This window comes from Microcaecilia unicolor, chromosome 1 (assembly GCF_901765095.1).
Source record: "Microcaecilia unicolor chromosome 1, aMicUni1.1, whole genome shotgun sequence".
In the NCBI taxonomy this organism is placed as follows: domain Eukaryota; kingdom Metazoa; phylum Chordata; class Amphibia; order Gymnophiona; family Siphonopidae; genus Microcaecilia; species Microcaecilia unicolor.
This window is the reverse complement of record NC_044031.1, coordinates 627,542,672-627,558,109: the sequence shown is the minus strand read 5'-3', so window position 1 is coordinate 627,558,109 and position 15,438 is coordinate 627,542,672. Positions and strand designations below refer to the sequence as shown.

The following is a 15,438-nucleotide window of genomic DNA, read 5'->3' as shown; positions in this document are numbered from 1 at the left end:
AGGAAAAGGGATCTAGGCGTCATCGTTGATGTTACGTTGAAACCCTCTGCTCAGTGTGTGGCGGCGTCGGCGGCTAAGAAAGCAAGTAGAATGTTAGGTATAATTATGAATTGAATGGAAAACAAAAATGAGGATGTTATAATGCCTTTGTATTGCTCCATGGTGCGACTGCACTTCGAATATTGTGTTCAATTCTGGTCAAAAAAAGATATAGTGGAATTAGAAAAGGTACAGAGAAGGGCAACGAACATGATAAAAGGGGATGGGACGGCTTCCCTATGAGGAAAGGCTGAAGCAACTAGGGCTCTTCAGCTTGGAGAGAAGACAGCCGAGGGGAGATATGATAGGGGTCTATAAAATGAGTAGAGTGGAACAGGTAGACGTGAATCACTTGTTTACTCTTTCCAAAAACACTAGGACTAGGGGGCATGCAATGAAGCTACAAATTGGTACCTTTAAAACGAATCAGAGAAACGTTTTCTTCACTCAATGTGTAAACTCTGGAATTCGCTGCCAGAGAATGAAGTAAAGTAGTTAGCTTAGCGGGATTTTAAAAAAAGGTTGGAATGGCTTCCTAAAGGAACGTCCATAGACCATTATTAAAATGGACTTGGGAAAATCCACTGCTTATTTCTAGGATAGCAGCATAAATCGTATTGTACTTTTTATGGGATCTTGCCAGGTACTTGTGACTTGGATTGGCCACTGTTGGAACAGGATGCTGGCTTGATGGACCTTTGATCTGCCCCCAGTATGGCAATACTTATGAACTTATCCACGTTACTTGAAGGTTTTAACTGCGTGCTTAGTAGGTGTTTCATTGGTATTATGCTGACATCCTATTATATCTCTTACTTGAATGTTTCTAATCTGTGCTTACTATGTGTTTTCACTGGTATCGTGTCCGACATTGGATTATATCCATGTTATTGGAATGTTCTAATGTTGCTTATTTGTTGGCTTTGTATCCCACATCCTCCCACCCCTTGCAGGCTCAATGTGGCTCACACCGCACCGCAAGGGCGCTCACAATTCCAGATGAACACAGCAATGTTGTGGTAGAAGAAGGTTCGCGTGTACAGACACACCAGGGAATCATAGATAGGAAGAGTTATTATATGTCCATTATAGGACCTTCATAAGGAGAGTATTGCGGCTCCCTAAAGATGGGAAAATTAGACTCTTACCTTGGTATTTTCTTTCCTTTAGGTCACAGCAGATGAATCCATAACTGATGGTTAATCCGCCTACCGCAGGTGGAGATAGAAGAACACTGAAAAACCACAGTGACCTTGGACGCTAGCCCCTCTTGCCTTCAGTATATGAAACTTCCAAAGCAGAGTGAGAAAGAAAGGTAACAATAACAAACTTTCCTCACAGTGAACGAACCGCCCCAGAGCTGAGCAATAACCACAAAGGAGGGACGTCTCAACCTCCTGCAATAGAACAGAATGTAGAAACTCTGAGAACTGCTCTTCAACTCCTCCCAAGGCGATACAATATCTGCATGAAGGATCTGAACAACAAAAACAAAGCCGGACAGGGAGGGATCATGGATTCATCTGCTGTGACTAAAGGAAACAAAATTACCAATTTAAGAACCTAATTTTCCCTCCCTTGTCATCAACAGCAGATGAATCCATTAACTGATGGGATGTACAAAAGAACTCCCTACGTAGGTGGGAACAGGCAACTCCGCAAGCAAGCACCTTCGCTCCAAAATGCGCGTCCTGCTTCGCTGCCTCATCCAGTCTGTAATGCCGTACAAATGAGAGCTGAGAAGCTCAAGTAGCCGCACGACAGATCTCTTGAAGAGAAAGGACACCCGTTTCAGCCCACGAGGAGGAAATCGCTCTCGTGGAATGCGCTTTAAACACTTCAGGCGGAGACCGTCCTGAAAGTAGATAAGCAGAAAAATGACTTCCCTGAGCCAACGGGCTATAGTGGCCTTAGACGCCGTACACCCACGTCGAGGACCTGTCAACAATACAAAAAGGTGATCAAAGTCCTGAAGTCATTTGACATCTGAAGATACTGCAACAGGGCCCTGCGGACATCCAAAAGACGCAATTGCCCAAAGGAATCCGGAAAGTCCCTCTCCGAGAAGGAAGGTAGAAAAATGGGCTCGTTCAGGTGGAACGCTGAAACCACCTTAGGCAGGAAGGAAGGCACTGTACATACCGTACCCCAGACTCCGAGAACTGCAGAAAAGGATCCCGACAGGAAAGCGCCTGGAGCTCAGATACGCGTCTAGCCGATGTCATGGCCACCAAAAACACTGTCTTGAGAGTCACATCCTTCTCAGCAGCTCGCCTAAGCAGCTCGAAAGGCGAACGATGAAGATCCTTCAACACCAGCCCCAGGTTCCAGGCCGGACACGGCGACCGCACAGGAGGACAGAGGCGAAGCGCCCCTCTGAGAAATTGGACAATGTCCGTATGAGCAGCCAGGGACAAGCCAGAGACTTTCCCTCGGAAGCATGCCAACGCTGCCACCTGAACCCGAAGGGAATTGTAAGCCAGACCTTTTGTAAACCGTCCTGCAAAAAGTCCAGGACCGACAAGACTGTAGCCCGTGTCGGTGTGATCGCATTTGAAACACACCACGCCTCAAACTTGCACCAGATCCTAGCATAAGCTGCGGAGGTAGAAAGCTTGCGGGCCTGCAAGAGAGTGGAGATGACCTTGTTAAAGTAGCCCTTGTCTCTCAATTGCGCCCTCTCAAGAGCCAGGCCGTAAGACCAAATCGGCAGGTATCCTCCATAGTCACTGGACCCTGAACCAACAGGTTCGGTACCAGAGGCAAAGGAAGTGGAGCCTCCACCAGCATCCGATGGAGATCCGCGTACCACGGACGCCTTGGCCAATCCGGAGTGATGAGAATCACCAATACTCGATGCAGTCGAATCCGCAGAAGGACTCGCCCTATCAAGGGCCAAGGAGGGAACACATATAGAAGGCCCGAGGGCCAGGGTTGAGCCAGAGCATCCAACCCCACCAAGCGAGAATCTCTCCTTCTGCTGAAAAAGCAAAGGACTTTGGCGTTTGCACTGGACGCCATTAGATCCAAACCGGGAGTCCCCCATTTGGCACATATCTGAAGAAACACTTCGTCTGCCAGTTCCCATTCCGCCGGGTCGATTTGATGTCTGCTGAGGAAATCAGCTTGCACGTTGATCTGACCTGCTATGTGAGCTGCAGACAGCAGATGCAAGTGGAGCTCAGCCCAGGGGAAAATCTGAGCGCCTCTGCGGCCAGGGCCCTGCACTGAGTGCCGCCCTGACGATTGATGTAGGCACTGCTTGTCGTGTTGTCCGACAGCACCCGGACAGGAAGCCCCTTCAGGATCTTGTGGAAGCCAGCAGAACCTGAAATATCGCTCTCAGTTCCAAGAGATGATGGACCATCCCGCTTCACGGATGTCTACTGACCCCGAGCATAACTTCCCCAGCAATGAGCTCCCCAGCCCGAAAGGCTGGCATCCGTTATCACCAGGCACCAGAGAAAGCGCGAGTTGCATTCCCCGTCGCAGAATCCTGTTGAGAGCCACAAATCCATTCTTATTATGAAAATGAACTTCTTTACCTGAATACCTAACCCACTCTGTCTCCTCCACCTTAACTATGATTTCTATTTTTCCGGAATTGCTGATCACCATTACGGAACAATGTAAGCCACATTGAGCCTGCAAATAGGGGGGAAAATGAGGGATACAAATGCTACAAATAAATACTGTGCCGGGCCGCAGGGAGCCACGTTACTCTGCGTTGGTATTCCTGGGAGATCAGAGACCATTGCTGAAGCAGAGCAATCTGCAGTGGCATCATGTAGCTCTCGCCCAGGGAACCACCTCCATGGTGGCCGTCATCATCCCCAGGAGCTGAACAATAAATACTCGAGAAACTGTGAGGGGGTCAGGTGACTTTTGGGAAAATTGATCACCCAGCCAGAGTCTGAAGGACCGTTATAACTCTGGTCGTGGCGAGTCAGCTCTCATCTGCCGAATCCGCCCTGATGAGCCAGTCGTCGAGATACGGGTGAACTCTGATACCCTCTCGCCTGAGAAAGGTAGCTACCACCACCATCACCTTGGAAAGGTACGGGGAGCTGTGGCTAGGCCGAAAGGCAAGGTCCAAAACTGGTAATGTTGGCCCAAAAAACTGCAAACCGGAGAAACCACTGATGCAGAGGCCAAATAGGAATGTGCAAATACACTTCCTTGAGGTCCAGAGACGTGAGAAACTCTCCTGGCTGTACCGCCGCAATGACAGAGCACAGGGTTTCCATGCAAAAGTGTCACACTCTTAGGGCCTTGATGACCCTTCGTAAGTTGAGGATCGGTCTTGAAAGACCCGCCTTTACGAGGGACCACAAAGTAAATGGAGTAGTGACCGCAGCCACGTTTGGCGGGAGGCACCGGAATCACCACTCCAAGGTGCAGCAAGACTTGCAAGGTCTCCTCTACCGCCACCCATTTGACGGCAGTGCTGCATCGGGACTCCATAAAAGCGTCTGTCACCGGGGCACCGAATTCCAATCAGTAGCCTTCTCTGATCAGGTCCAGGACCCACTGATCTGAAGAAATCTTGGTCCACTCCTCGATGAAGCGGGAAAGACAACCCCCTACTGCAGGAATCGACGAGTGGACCGGCATCCCATCATTGTGGAGGACGCCCCTGAACCCCTGGCCGTTGGCCGGCCGCTGCGGAACGTTTGTCCAAGCGAAAGGAGTTCCTCTGCTGAAAACGGGCACGTTGAGAAAACCCAGCAGAGCGCCCCAGGCGATACCTGCGAGCTTCACGGAAACATGGCCTGGAAGAGGAGGGAAAAACAGAGCTTTTGGAAGAAGGCCGCGGCCTATCCTCAGGCAACCGCTGGGACTTAGAGTCCCCCAGGTCTTAACAATCTTCTCCAATTCCTCGCCAAATAACAGAAAGCCCCGAAAGGGTAACCTTACCAGCCTCTGCTAGAGGCCATGTCAGCCACCCAATGCCTCAGCCAAAGAAGGCGGCAGGCAACAGGCACCACAGACATCTGCTTAACCGAAGCTCTGACCAGATCATAAAGGGCATCAGCCAAAAAAGACAAGACAGACTCCATACGCAGGCCAACCTCAGAGAGGGAACCCGCACCATCCTCGGGCAAATTACCTGCCTGCTGTAACCAGGAAAGGCAGGCATGGGCTGCATAAGAACTGCAAATCACCGCCCTTAAGGAAAGGCCTGAGATTTCAAAGGACCGCTTCAACACGGCTTCTAGCCGCCGGTCCTGCATATCTTTCAAAGCGACTCCTCCCTCCACCGGGAAAGTGGTCTTTTTAGTCACGGCCGTGACCAACGCATACACTTTAGGCATCCCCAAAGGGGCCAAGTGATCCTCACTCAGAGGGTAAAGCTGACCCATAGCCCTGGCAACTTTCAAAGGCCCATCAGGGTCAGAACTGAGCAGAAATAAGCTCTTGGATGGAGTTATGCACAGGAAAAGCCCGAGAAGGCTTCTTAGTACTAGCCATCCTAGGATTAACAGAGGAGGCATGACCCTCCGCCGGATCTTCAATAGAAAGGACCTGCAAGGCGTCAGAAATGAGTGCTGGCAGCTCGTCGCGGTGGAAAATTCATACCGCTTTAGGATCATCCAAATCCTGTGGCAAACAGGGACCCTCATCTGGATCATCTGTCCATGAGGGCCTACCAGACTCCTCAGACGCCCCACAGCCTGACCAGAGGGGGGAAAAGGGAGAGACGCCACTCTCAGACAGGGAATTTACTACGTTTAGCGCCAGCCCAACACTGGGGGAGAAGAAGGAAACTCAGCAGCCAAAACTGGACTATCAAAACCTGGAGGGAATCCAGTCCGCAACGTAGTGTCAGATACCTCCGGCAGAGTCCTTTTTAACATAAAGGCCTTATGCATTAGCAGCACAAATTCAGGAGAGAAAAACTCACCCTGGCCCTCCGCCCCTTAATTAGGAGAAGCGGAGAAAAGAGCTCCTCTAGCAGCCTCGGAACGAGGCGTCCCCCTGCACTCAGACTCCTCCGCAACCGTGAGGGTCATGCGGCGCTTCCAAAATGGCGCCCGCTGCCAGCTCCATCGAGCGGGAAGAATCACCGCTCGCCATGCCCGTACTAGCACGAGCGTCTAAGGAGCACGTACTGCAAAGCCCCGCTGCTGACCTGCGTTTACCACAGCGGGAGCAGCGCTTAACGTTTTCAGCAGCCATTGTCCAACCGGACGGAGATATAGAAATAAAATGGCGGCTTCGCACCAAAACTTACCCCGCACAGAGCGCTGTCCGCGGGAACCTCCCCGGAGGAGCTGGGCACCACTCTCACCTCAAAAGACCGAGTCAACGAGCTCTGGTCAAGCTGCACAGAACCAGAATCTCTGGAGAAAGCCTCAGAATCAGCAACGCTGAAAAAGCGCGCCTTTTTTTTTTTTTTTTCAACACTGTGAGGAAAGTTGGAGGCAGGCAGCAACAGAGGGCCTCCGGGAGGAGGGGGGATGGGGTAAGGCAGGGACAGGGAACAAAACCAAGTATGCCTTCAAAGTGGGCACCATCAGCCACAACACCCCCGCTCTACTGGCAAAGCACAGGAGCCACCCCAGACAGAAATCCAGGAGCTCATCAAGCGACGTCCACACCTGCTGGGAGATAGAGATATATTGAAGGCAGAAGGGGCTAGCCGTCCAAGGTCACTGTGGTTTTTCAGTGTTCTCTATCTCCACCTGCTGGTAGACAGATATAACCCATCAGTTAATGGATTCATCTGCTGTTGATGACAAGGAAGAAATACTTCAAGACTTGTACATCCATTTGGTCAACTCCTAATTCAGTTAGACCAACTAAACGAAATTCAGATAATAAATATTGTTTCCCATCATAAAGGTCTGGCTCCTCCCTGCCCTGTCCAACATTCCCTAGCTTCTCTCTGCCCAGGCTCCACCCCCCCCCCCCCCCCCCCCCCCCCCCCCCCCCCCCCGCATAGCAGTCTCACTCCTCAATTTAGTTTGAACCCCTCCCTAACCCATGCTCCCCATCAGGTTTAAACGACCCACAGCACTAGCAGCTATGGCAGTTCCTTTTCAACTCATCACCTCCACTACCAGGGACCCCTTTTCTCAACTGTTGCAAAATAACCCTGCCTGCTCCCCTTCAGCTACAGCTAGAAAATGAACCAAAATCTCTGGCCCTCCACATGCTAAGCCAAAACCAGAAGAGAAGCCCAGAGTGCTCCCCCTTCCCCCATATCTCTGACAAACTGAGCTCCAGGTCTGCCATCCGCCCCATGACAAACAGGGCTCTTATTTATGTTAAACGGGCTTCTTTACTCTAAGCTGTTTTTTTCTCCTTGGGGAAAACCCCAGAACTTTTCCTTATCTAGTATATGCAGTAGATGTTCAGTCCAGGATCAACTTCATTATACACTCACAGGAACTGAAAGTGTTCATCTACTACTGCCCCAAGCCACTGACAATGAGCCGTGCTTACAGCCATGAGCGCTCAGCACCTGAGAACAGTAGAAAACCTGTGAAGACTAACACCAATCCTGTGTTGAAAATGGCAGGGTAAAACACATTACTGTTAACTGTAAAAACCCACCTTTTTAATTCTGCTTGCTTATGCAGTTTTTAAATCTTTTTGCATTCACTGTATGTCCTTGTTAATGCACTTTGTATTTTTTTTTTTTAACACAGTTTGAAATCTGATGAATGTTCCCAGTATTTTTGTGGAGTGACCTGCACATACATTTCTCAGCACTGAGTAACTGGCTTATGTGGCATCGTCAGGTGCCGAAAAAAATTCACAGGACATATTGTGGGCAGGTATCTGCAGAAGCAGCACTGGGAGGTTGCAGGATAGGTGCAGCTGAGACCTGGACGCTGAATTAGCCAAGGTTTAACCCCTGGTGAGTGTAAGAAGCAGAATGAAGGCATTACATGGCACTCCCGCACATTCACCTGCAGCCAGGAGGGCATAAACCGAGAACACTTACATTTCACAAGACTGTCTAGAAAGCAACAGAAAAATGTTAACAGGATGTGAAAATCTAGTTCTCACCGATTCTCAATGAGCCACTGTGCTGTGCTGCGGACTTTCTTCTCAACCTGTGGCAGCTGCTTTCTCCCAGGTTCCAGCCAACAAAAGCCGAGAGACGCATCCTGCCACAGCAACGGGTCAACCGCAGCAATGTGCCACATCCGGCACACCTGAGACGCCCTGCAGTACACAGAATGAAAGTCACTGCAGAGTCTAACACCTGCGATACCAGGCAATGTACACAGAGAGGTCAATCACTACAAAGTCTAGTTTAGTGTCTAACACCTGAAACACCCTGCAGTACAGACACAGCAGTCACACAAGAGTAACACCTGAAACACCCTGCAGTAGACACAGCAGTCACACTACAGAGTAACATCTGAAACACCCCACAGCAGTCAGTTACTACAGAGTAACACCTGAAACACCCTGCAGTACACACACAGCAGTCAGTTACTACAGAGTAACACCCGAAACACCCCGCAGTACACACACAGCAGTCACTACAGTTACACCCGAAACACACCGCAGTACACACACAGCAGTCACTACAGTTACACCCGTAACACCCCGCAGTACACACACAGCAGTCACTACAGAGTAACACCCGAAACACCCCGCAGTACACACACAGCAGTCACTACAGAGTAACACCCGAAACACCCCACAGTCACACTACAGAGTAACACCTGAAACACCCCACAGTAAACATACAGCAGTCAGTCACTAGAGTAATACCAGAAACATCCCACCGTACACACACAGCAGTCACACCCCACAGTACATACACAGCAGTCACTATAGAGTAATACACAAAACACCCTACAGTACACACTTAGCACTAGGTCAGTCACTAACACCTGAAACACCACACAGTACATACACAGCAGGCAGTCACTAACACCTGAAACACCACACAGTACATACACAGCAGGCAGTCACTAACACCTGAAACACCACACAGTACATACACAGCAGGCAGTCACTACAGAGTAACACCTGTAATACCAAGAAATGTACACAGTGATCAGACTATGGCAGTCTCACACCCAGCTGTACATACACAGCAGTCAGTCACTACAGAGTAACACCCGAAACACCCCGCAGTACATACACAGCAGTCAGTGACTACAGAGTAACACCTGAAACACCCTGCAGTATATGCACAGCAGTCAGTCACTACAGAGTAACACCCAAAACACTCCGCAGTACACACATAGAAGTCAGTCAGTCACTACAGAATTACACCCGAAATACCAGGAAATGTACACAGTGATCAGACTATGGCAGTCTCACACCTAATACCCAAGTAACATACGCAGTGGTCAGATAGCAGAATATCACACCTTGGATGCCAGTAACACATCCCAAAGTCACAGCACAGACTCACACCTCCAAGACTAAGAGGAGGGCAAGAATAAACAGAAATACTAGAAAGCAACAAGGCAAACGATCTGCAAAATCCAACGTGGAAAACAAACCAGCAGATCAGTATAATATCCAAAAAGACTTTGAGGATACCGTGTATGAAACAAATGCCCATTTGTTTCATACACAGTATCCTCAATAAAGTCTTTTTGGATATTAAACAGAAATACTAAACACCCTTCTGTCTGGTAATCACTTGAGAGGTCTGGAAATAGACTGATTGTTGTCAAGGGTGTTTATGGCAGTAGGATAGATGCTCCACTATTTTTGGAAAGAACTGGTGTGGAACTAGAAAAACTATTAGCAGGTAAAGTTACAGAGCTACAAAGTAAACCATCCTAACACTTTAAAGGAACCCAAAGGCACTTGGTGGATCTACTGGCCAGAGTATGAGTGACTGGATGGGGAACAAGGAGTGAGAAACTGAGGGCATGAAGGGGGGAGGGGGGGCAAGAGTGTGCAACCAAGTGAGGGCACGAAGGGGGAGGAGACTAGCGTGAACATAAGAACAGCCATATTGGGTAAGACCAACAGTCCATCTACTGTAGCACAATTTCCTGCTTCCAACAGTGGCCATTCCAGATCACAAATACCTGGCAGAAACCCAATTAGTAGCAACATTCCATGCTACCAATCCCAGGGCAAGCAGTGGTTTCCCCCATGTCCATCTCAATAACAGACTATGAGATTTTCCTCCGGGAACTTGTCAAAACCTTTTTTAAACCCAGATATACTAACAGCTGTTACCACATCCTCCTGCAGTGAGTTCCAGAGCTAACTATTCTTTCAGTGAAAAAATATTTCCTCATATTTGTTTTAAAAGTATTTCCATGTAATTTCAGTAAGAGTCCTATGGTCTTTGTACTTTTTGAAAGAGTGATAATCGATTCACTTTAACCCATTCTACACCACTCAGGATTTTGTAGACTTCAATCATATCCTCTTCTCAGCCGTCTCATATGGGAGGAAATTCATCCCCTTTATCATTTTCATTTCTCTTCTTTGGACCTTTTCTAAATTCCACTATATCTTTTTGGAGATACGGTGACCAGAACTGAATGCAGTATTCAGGGTGAGATCGCATCATAGAGTGATGCAGAGGCATTATAATATTCTTGGTCTTATTTACCATCTCTTTTCTAATAATTCCTAGCATCCTGTTTGCTTTTTTGACTGCCACCACTGCACACTGGGAAGAAAATGTCAGCGTATCGTCTACATTGAAACCTAGATCTTTTTCTTGAATGCCAGTTATACGAACAACCTGATTGACCTCCCAATTAGAAATACAACAATGTCATCGCGAACATACCTCAATCTACACCTCCCAAACTGCAGAGGTGTCAAGTACAAAACATACTATGCATCCAGTTTCTCCTTTCTGGGTAGCCAAGCTGTCCCAAGACCCATCCGAGCTATTAATAACTATTTACCTTTCAGGAAAATGTTAAAGTCCCATTTTTTCAAGCAAGTTTACCCTAATGGACCAGCTTAATTCCACCAGATCACCTACAATACTCCTGCTAAGTCGTCGACGCTTACTCTGACCCCAATGTTATACTCAATCCCTCATCTTCTTCCCTCCATCCTTTACCATTTCCCTCCCATTCTCCTTCCCTTTCACCTATCATATCCTTGTCTACCTTCCCTATTCTAGTTCATTACATTCTTTTCACATGTCCTTTGTAATGCCTTTCATAATGTAAGTAGTTGTGATCATCACAATTTATAATACTGTTCCTACATTTCCTTGTGTTTACTGTATTCTTTACCATGCAAGATGCTTTCTTTTACTATGTAAGCTGCATTGGACCTGCTGTATGTGGGAAAGAGTGGGGTACAAATGTAATAAATAAATAAAGTGGACCCTAGAATCAGGTAACTATGATTTGTATTATTCTTTCCAACGTGCATCACTTTGCATTTGTCCACATTAAATTTCTTCTAACAGTTGGATGCCCAGTGTTCCAGTTTCCTTCCTGCAATTTTTCAAAATCCGCATGGTTTGACAACCTTGAATAGTTTTGTGTCATCTGCAAATTTAATCACCTTACTTGTCGTTCCGTTTTCCAGATCATTTATACATATGTTAAATAGCACTGGTCCCAGTACAGATCCCTGCGGCACTCCACTATTCACCCTCCTCCATTAAGAAAAATGGCCATTTAACTCTACCCTTTGTTTTCTGTCCAATTACCAATTCCTAATCCATAAAAAGACATTGCCTCCTACCCCATGACTTTTTAATTTTCTCAGGAGTGTCTCATGAGGAAATCTTTCAGATGCTTTCTGAAAATCTAGACACACTACATCAACAGGCTAACCTTTATCCACATATTTACACTTTCAAAGAAATTAACCAAATTAGTGAGGCAAGACTTCACTTGGCTGAACCCATGCCGACTCTGTCCCATTGAACCATGTTTGTATGTTCCGTAATTTTCTTCTTTATAAATAGTCTCCACTATTTTCCTCGGCACTGAAGTCAGGCTTACCAGTCTGTAATTTCCCAGATCACCCCTGAAACACTTTTTAAAAATCAGCGTTACATTGGCCACCCTCCAATCTTCAGATACTAAGGACGATTTTAACGTCTAAATGGCAGATGACTTTCAATCTGAGCAAGTGCAAGTGATTCATATGGGAAAGAGGAAACCGAACTATAGCTACATAATGCAAGGTTCCACATTAGGAGTCACGAACCAAGAAAGGGATCTCGGCGGCAGCGTTGATGATACGTTGAAATCCTCTGCTCAGTGTGTGGTGGCTAAGAAAGCAAATAGAACGTTAGGTATTATTAGGAAAGGAATAGAAAACAAAAGTGAGGACGTTATAATGCCGTTGTATCGGTCCATGGAGAGACATCACCTCAAATATTGTGTTCAATTCTGGTCGCCATATCTCTTAAAAGATATAGTGGAATTGGAAAAGGTACAGAGAAGAGCGATGAAAATGATAAAGGGGATGGGACGACTTTCCTATGAGGTAAGGCTGAAGCATCTAGGGCTCTTCAGCTTGGAGAAAAGATGGCTGAGGGGAGGTATGATAGAGGTCTATAAAATAATGAGTGGAGTGGAACGGGTAGATGTGAATCGTTTGTTTACTCTTTCCAAACATACTAGGACTAGGGGTCAGGCAATGAAGCTAAAAGCAGCAAATTTAATACGAATCAGAGAAAATATTTCTTCACTCAACGTATAATTAAACTCTGGAATTCGTTGCCAGAGAATGTTGTAAAGGTAGAAGGTTTAAAAGAGGTCTGGACGGCTTCCTAAAGGAAAAGTCCACAGACCATTACTAAATTGACTTGGGGAAAATCCACTGCTTATGTCTGGGATAAGCAGCATAAAATGTATTGAACTTTTTCAGGATCTTGCCAGGTATTTGTGACTTGGATTGGCCACTGTTGGATACAGGAAAATGGGCTTGATGGACCTTTGGTCTGTCCCAGTGTGGCAATACTTATGTACTTATGGTTTCAGATCACTAACAACAGATCAGCAATTTCATTTTTGAGTTCATTATCCTGTGGTATTTGCCATCCGGTCCAGTTGATTTATCACAGTATAACTTGTTGATTTGGCTCAGTATGCCTTTCAGGTTCACAAAGATTTCTTTCAGTTCCTCCGAATCATCACCGTTGAAAACCATTTCCGGTACAGGTAGATCTCTTACATCTTCTTCCGTAAATACCAAAGGAAGAATTCATTCAATCTCTCTGCTATGGCCTTGTCCTCCCTGAGTGACCCTTTTGCTCCTTCATGATCTAACAGTCCCACAGATTCCATTCACAGGCTTTCTGCTTCTGATGTACCTAAAAAAGGTGTTTTTGTCTCCGTGGTTTTTCTTTATATACTCTTTTAGCCTTCTTTAGCAATGCTTTGCATCCAGCTTGACACTGCTTATGTTGCTTCTTATTTTCTTCATTCTGATAATTTTTCCATTCTTTGAAGGATGCTCTTTTAGCTCTAATAGCCTCTTTCACTTCACCATTTAACCATGCTGGCTGTCGTTTGCTCTTCTTTCCACCTTTAATATGTGGAATACATCTGATCTGGGCTTCAAAGATGGTATTTTTAAACAAATTCCATGCCTCATTTACATTTCTAACCTTTGCGGCTGACCCTTTCAGCTTATTTTTAACCATTTTCCTCATTTTGTCATAGTCAATTAAATGCTGCTACTGTAGATTTCTTTAGTGACTTCACTTCCAGATAGCAGCTCAAATTTGATCATGTTATGATCACTGTTTCCCAGGGGATCCAACACAGTTACCTCTCGTACCATTCCCTGCATTCCATCAAGAACTAGATCTATAATAGCTCCCCCTCTTGTTGATTTGTGGACCAGTTGCTCCAAGCAGCAGTCATTTATTACATCCAAGAATTTTACATCCCCAACGCTCCCTGATGTAATTTATCCACTGAATATTGGGATAATTGAAATCACCCATTATTATAATGTTGCCCAATTTGCCAGCTTTCCTAATTTTTTTTTTTTATAATTCTCTTTTATTATCAATCTTTATGAACAGGTATACAGAGATAACAACTTTCATATCTATTGCAATTTATTTATTTGTTGCATTTATATCCCACATTTTCCCACCTATTTGCAGGCTCAATGTGGCTTACATAGTACCATAAAGGCATTCGCCAAGTCCAATAGAGAAACAAATACAATGTGACATTGTGGTCGAATAAGGCATTCGCCAAGTCCGGAAGAGAAACAAATACAAGGTGACATTGTGGTCGAATAAGGTATATGTGTGTCAGGTACAATGGGGGTTGAGGAGAAGAAAGGTTATATAGTGTCCATTTCGATCTTTGGTTTTGCTGTGTTGCAGAGTGTAGGTATCTATGTTGGGTTGATGGGGTATGCCTGTTTGAATAGGTAGGTTTTTAGTGATTTCCTGAAGTTTAGGTGGTCGTAGGTTGTTTTCACAGCTTTTGACAATGCGTTCCATAGTTGTGTGCTTATATAGGAGAAGCTGGATGCGTAGGTTGCTTTGTATTTGAGTCCTTTGCAGCTTGGGTAGTGGAGGTTTAGGTATTTTCGAGATGAATTGGTTATGTTTCTGATTGGTAGGTCAATGAGGTTTGGCATGTATCCTGGGACTTGGCCGTGGATAGTTCTGTGGACCAATATTACCATACCATATGTCCTCCCCCCCCCATTGTATTCCCACCCCCCGCCCTCCCCTCACAAAATTAACCAAGCCTAACATTAAATTCAGATATGGTGACTCTCAAAGAAAAGAACCCGTCTCTGTGCCAGCGCTACACATTCAGCCTGATATGCCCCGCCATTTTATATAGGGAATCCATATTTTAGAAAATTGTATAATTTGTCCCCGTTTTTTGGCAGTGAGCTTAGCCATAAGACAACAATAGTCCACCTTGATGAAAACTTGTTTAACTGATGGCACTGTGGCTTGCTTCCAGTACTTCGCGATCACTATCCGAGCTGCTGTGTAGATATGGGAGATGAGATAATGAAGATCTTCCTTAATTCCCGGTTGTTGTACATTCAGGAGGCAGGCAGCAGGCTCTGCGTTTGGCAGCCCCGGGAAGCCTTTCAACAGTTGAGTGAAGATCTGTCCAAAACCCCTGAATGACAGGGCATGCCCACCAGATATGCCAGAAGGTACCGGTTTCCCCACACTGGTGCCAGCATGCTGCCGACCCCATCTTGAATATGCGAGATAACCCCAGGTTAAGTACCACTGGTATAACATCTTATAACCATTTTCCACTAAGGGGGTTACCACCGAGAGTCTCAGTAAATATTTAAATGTCTTTGACTATTTTGTATGGTCGTAATTAGAAGATAACATCGATTCCCATATATTTTGACAAGTAAGCAAAGGCTAGGATCTGTGTATCAGAGCAAGATATATCCTAGAGATCCCCTCTCTGCCAGTGCCTGAACGTATTGCACATTCCAGCTCAGTTTCTGGTAGCATTAAATCAG

At 46.2% G+C, this 15,438-nt stretch overlaps 1 protein-coding gene across 1 annotated transcript in view; it reads right to left on the bottom strand.

The window, feature by feature from the left end:
• Positions 1–15,438, bottom strand: part of FBXL6 (F-box and leucine rich repeat protein 6) — a 118,459-nt gene that overhangs the window by 94,401 nt on the left and 8,620 nt on the right. Inside the window, 1 exon segment of the mRNA XM_030220699.1 lies at positions 8,059–8,217. Coding sequence (XP_030076559.1) covers positions 8,059–8,217 — 159 coding nt within the window.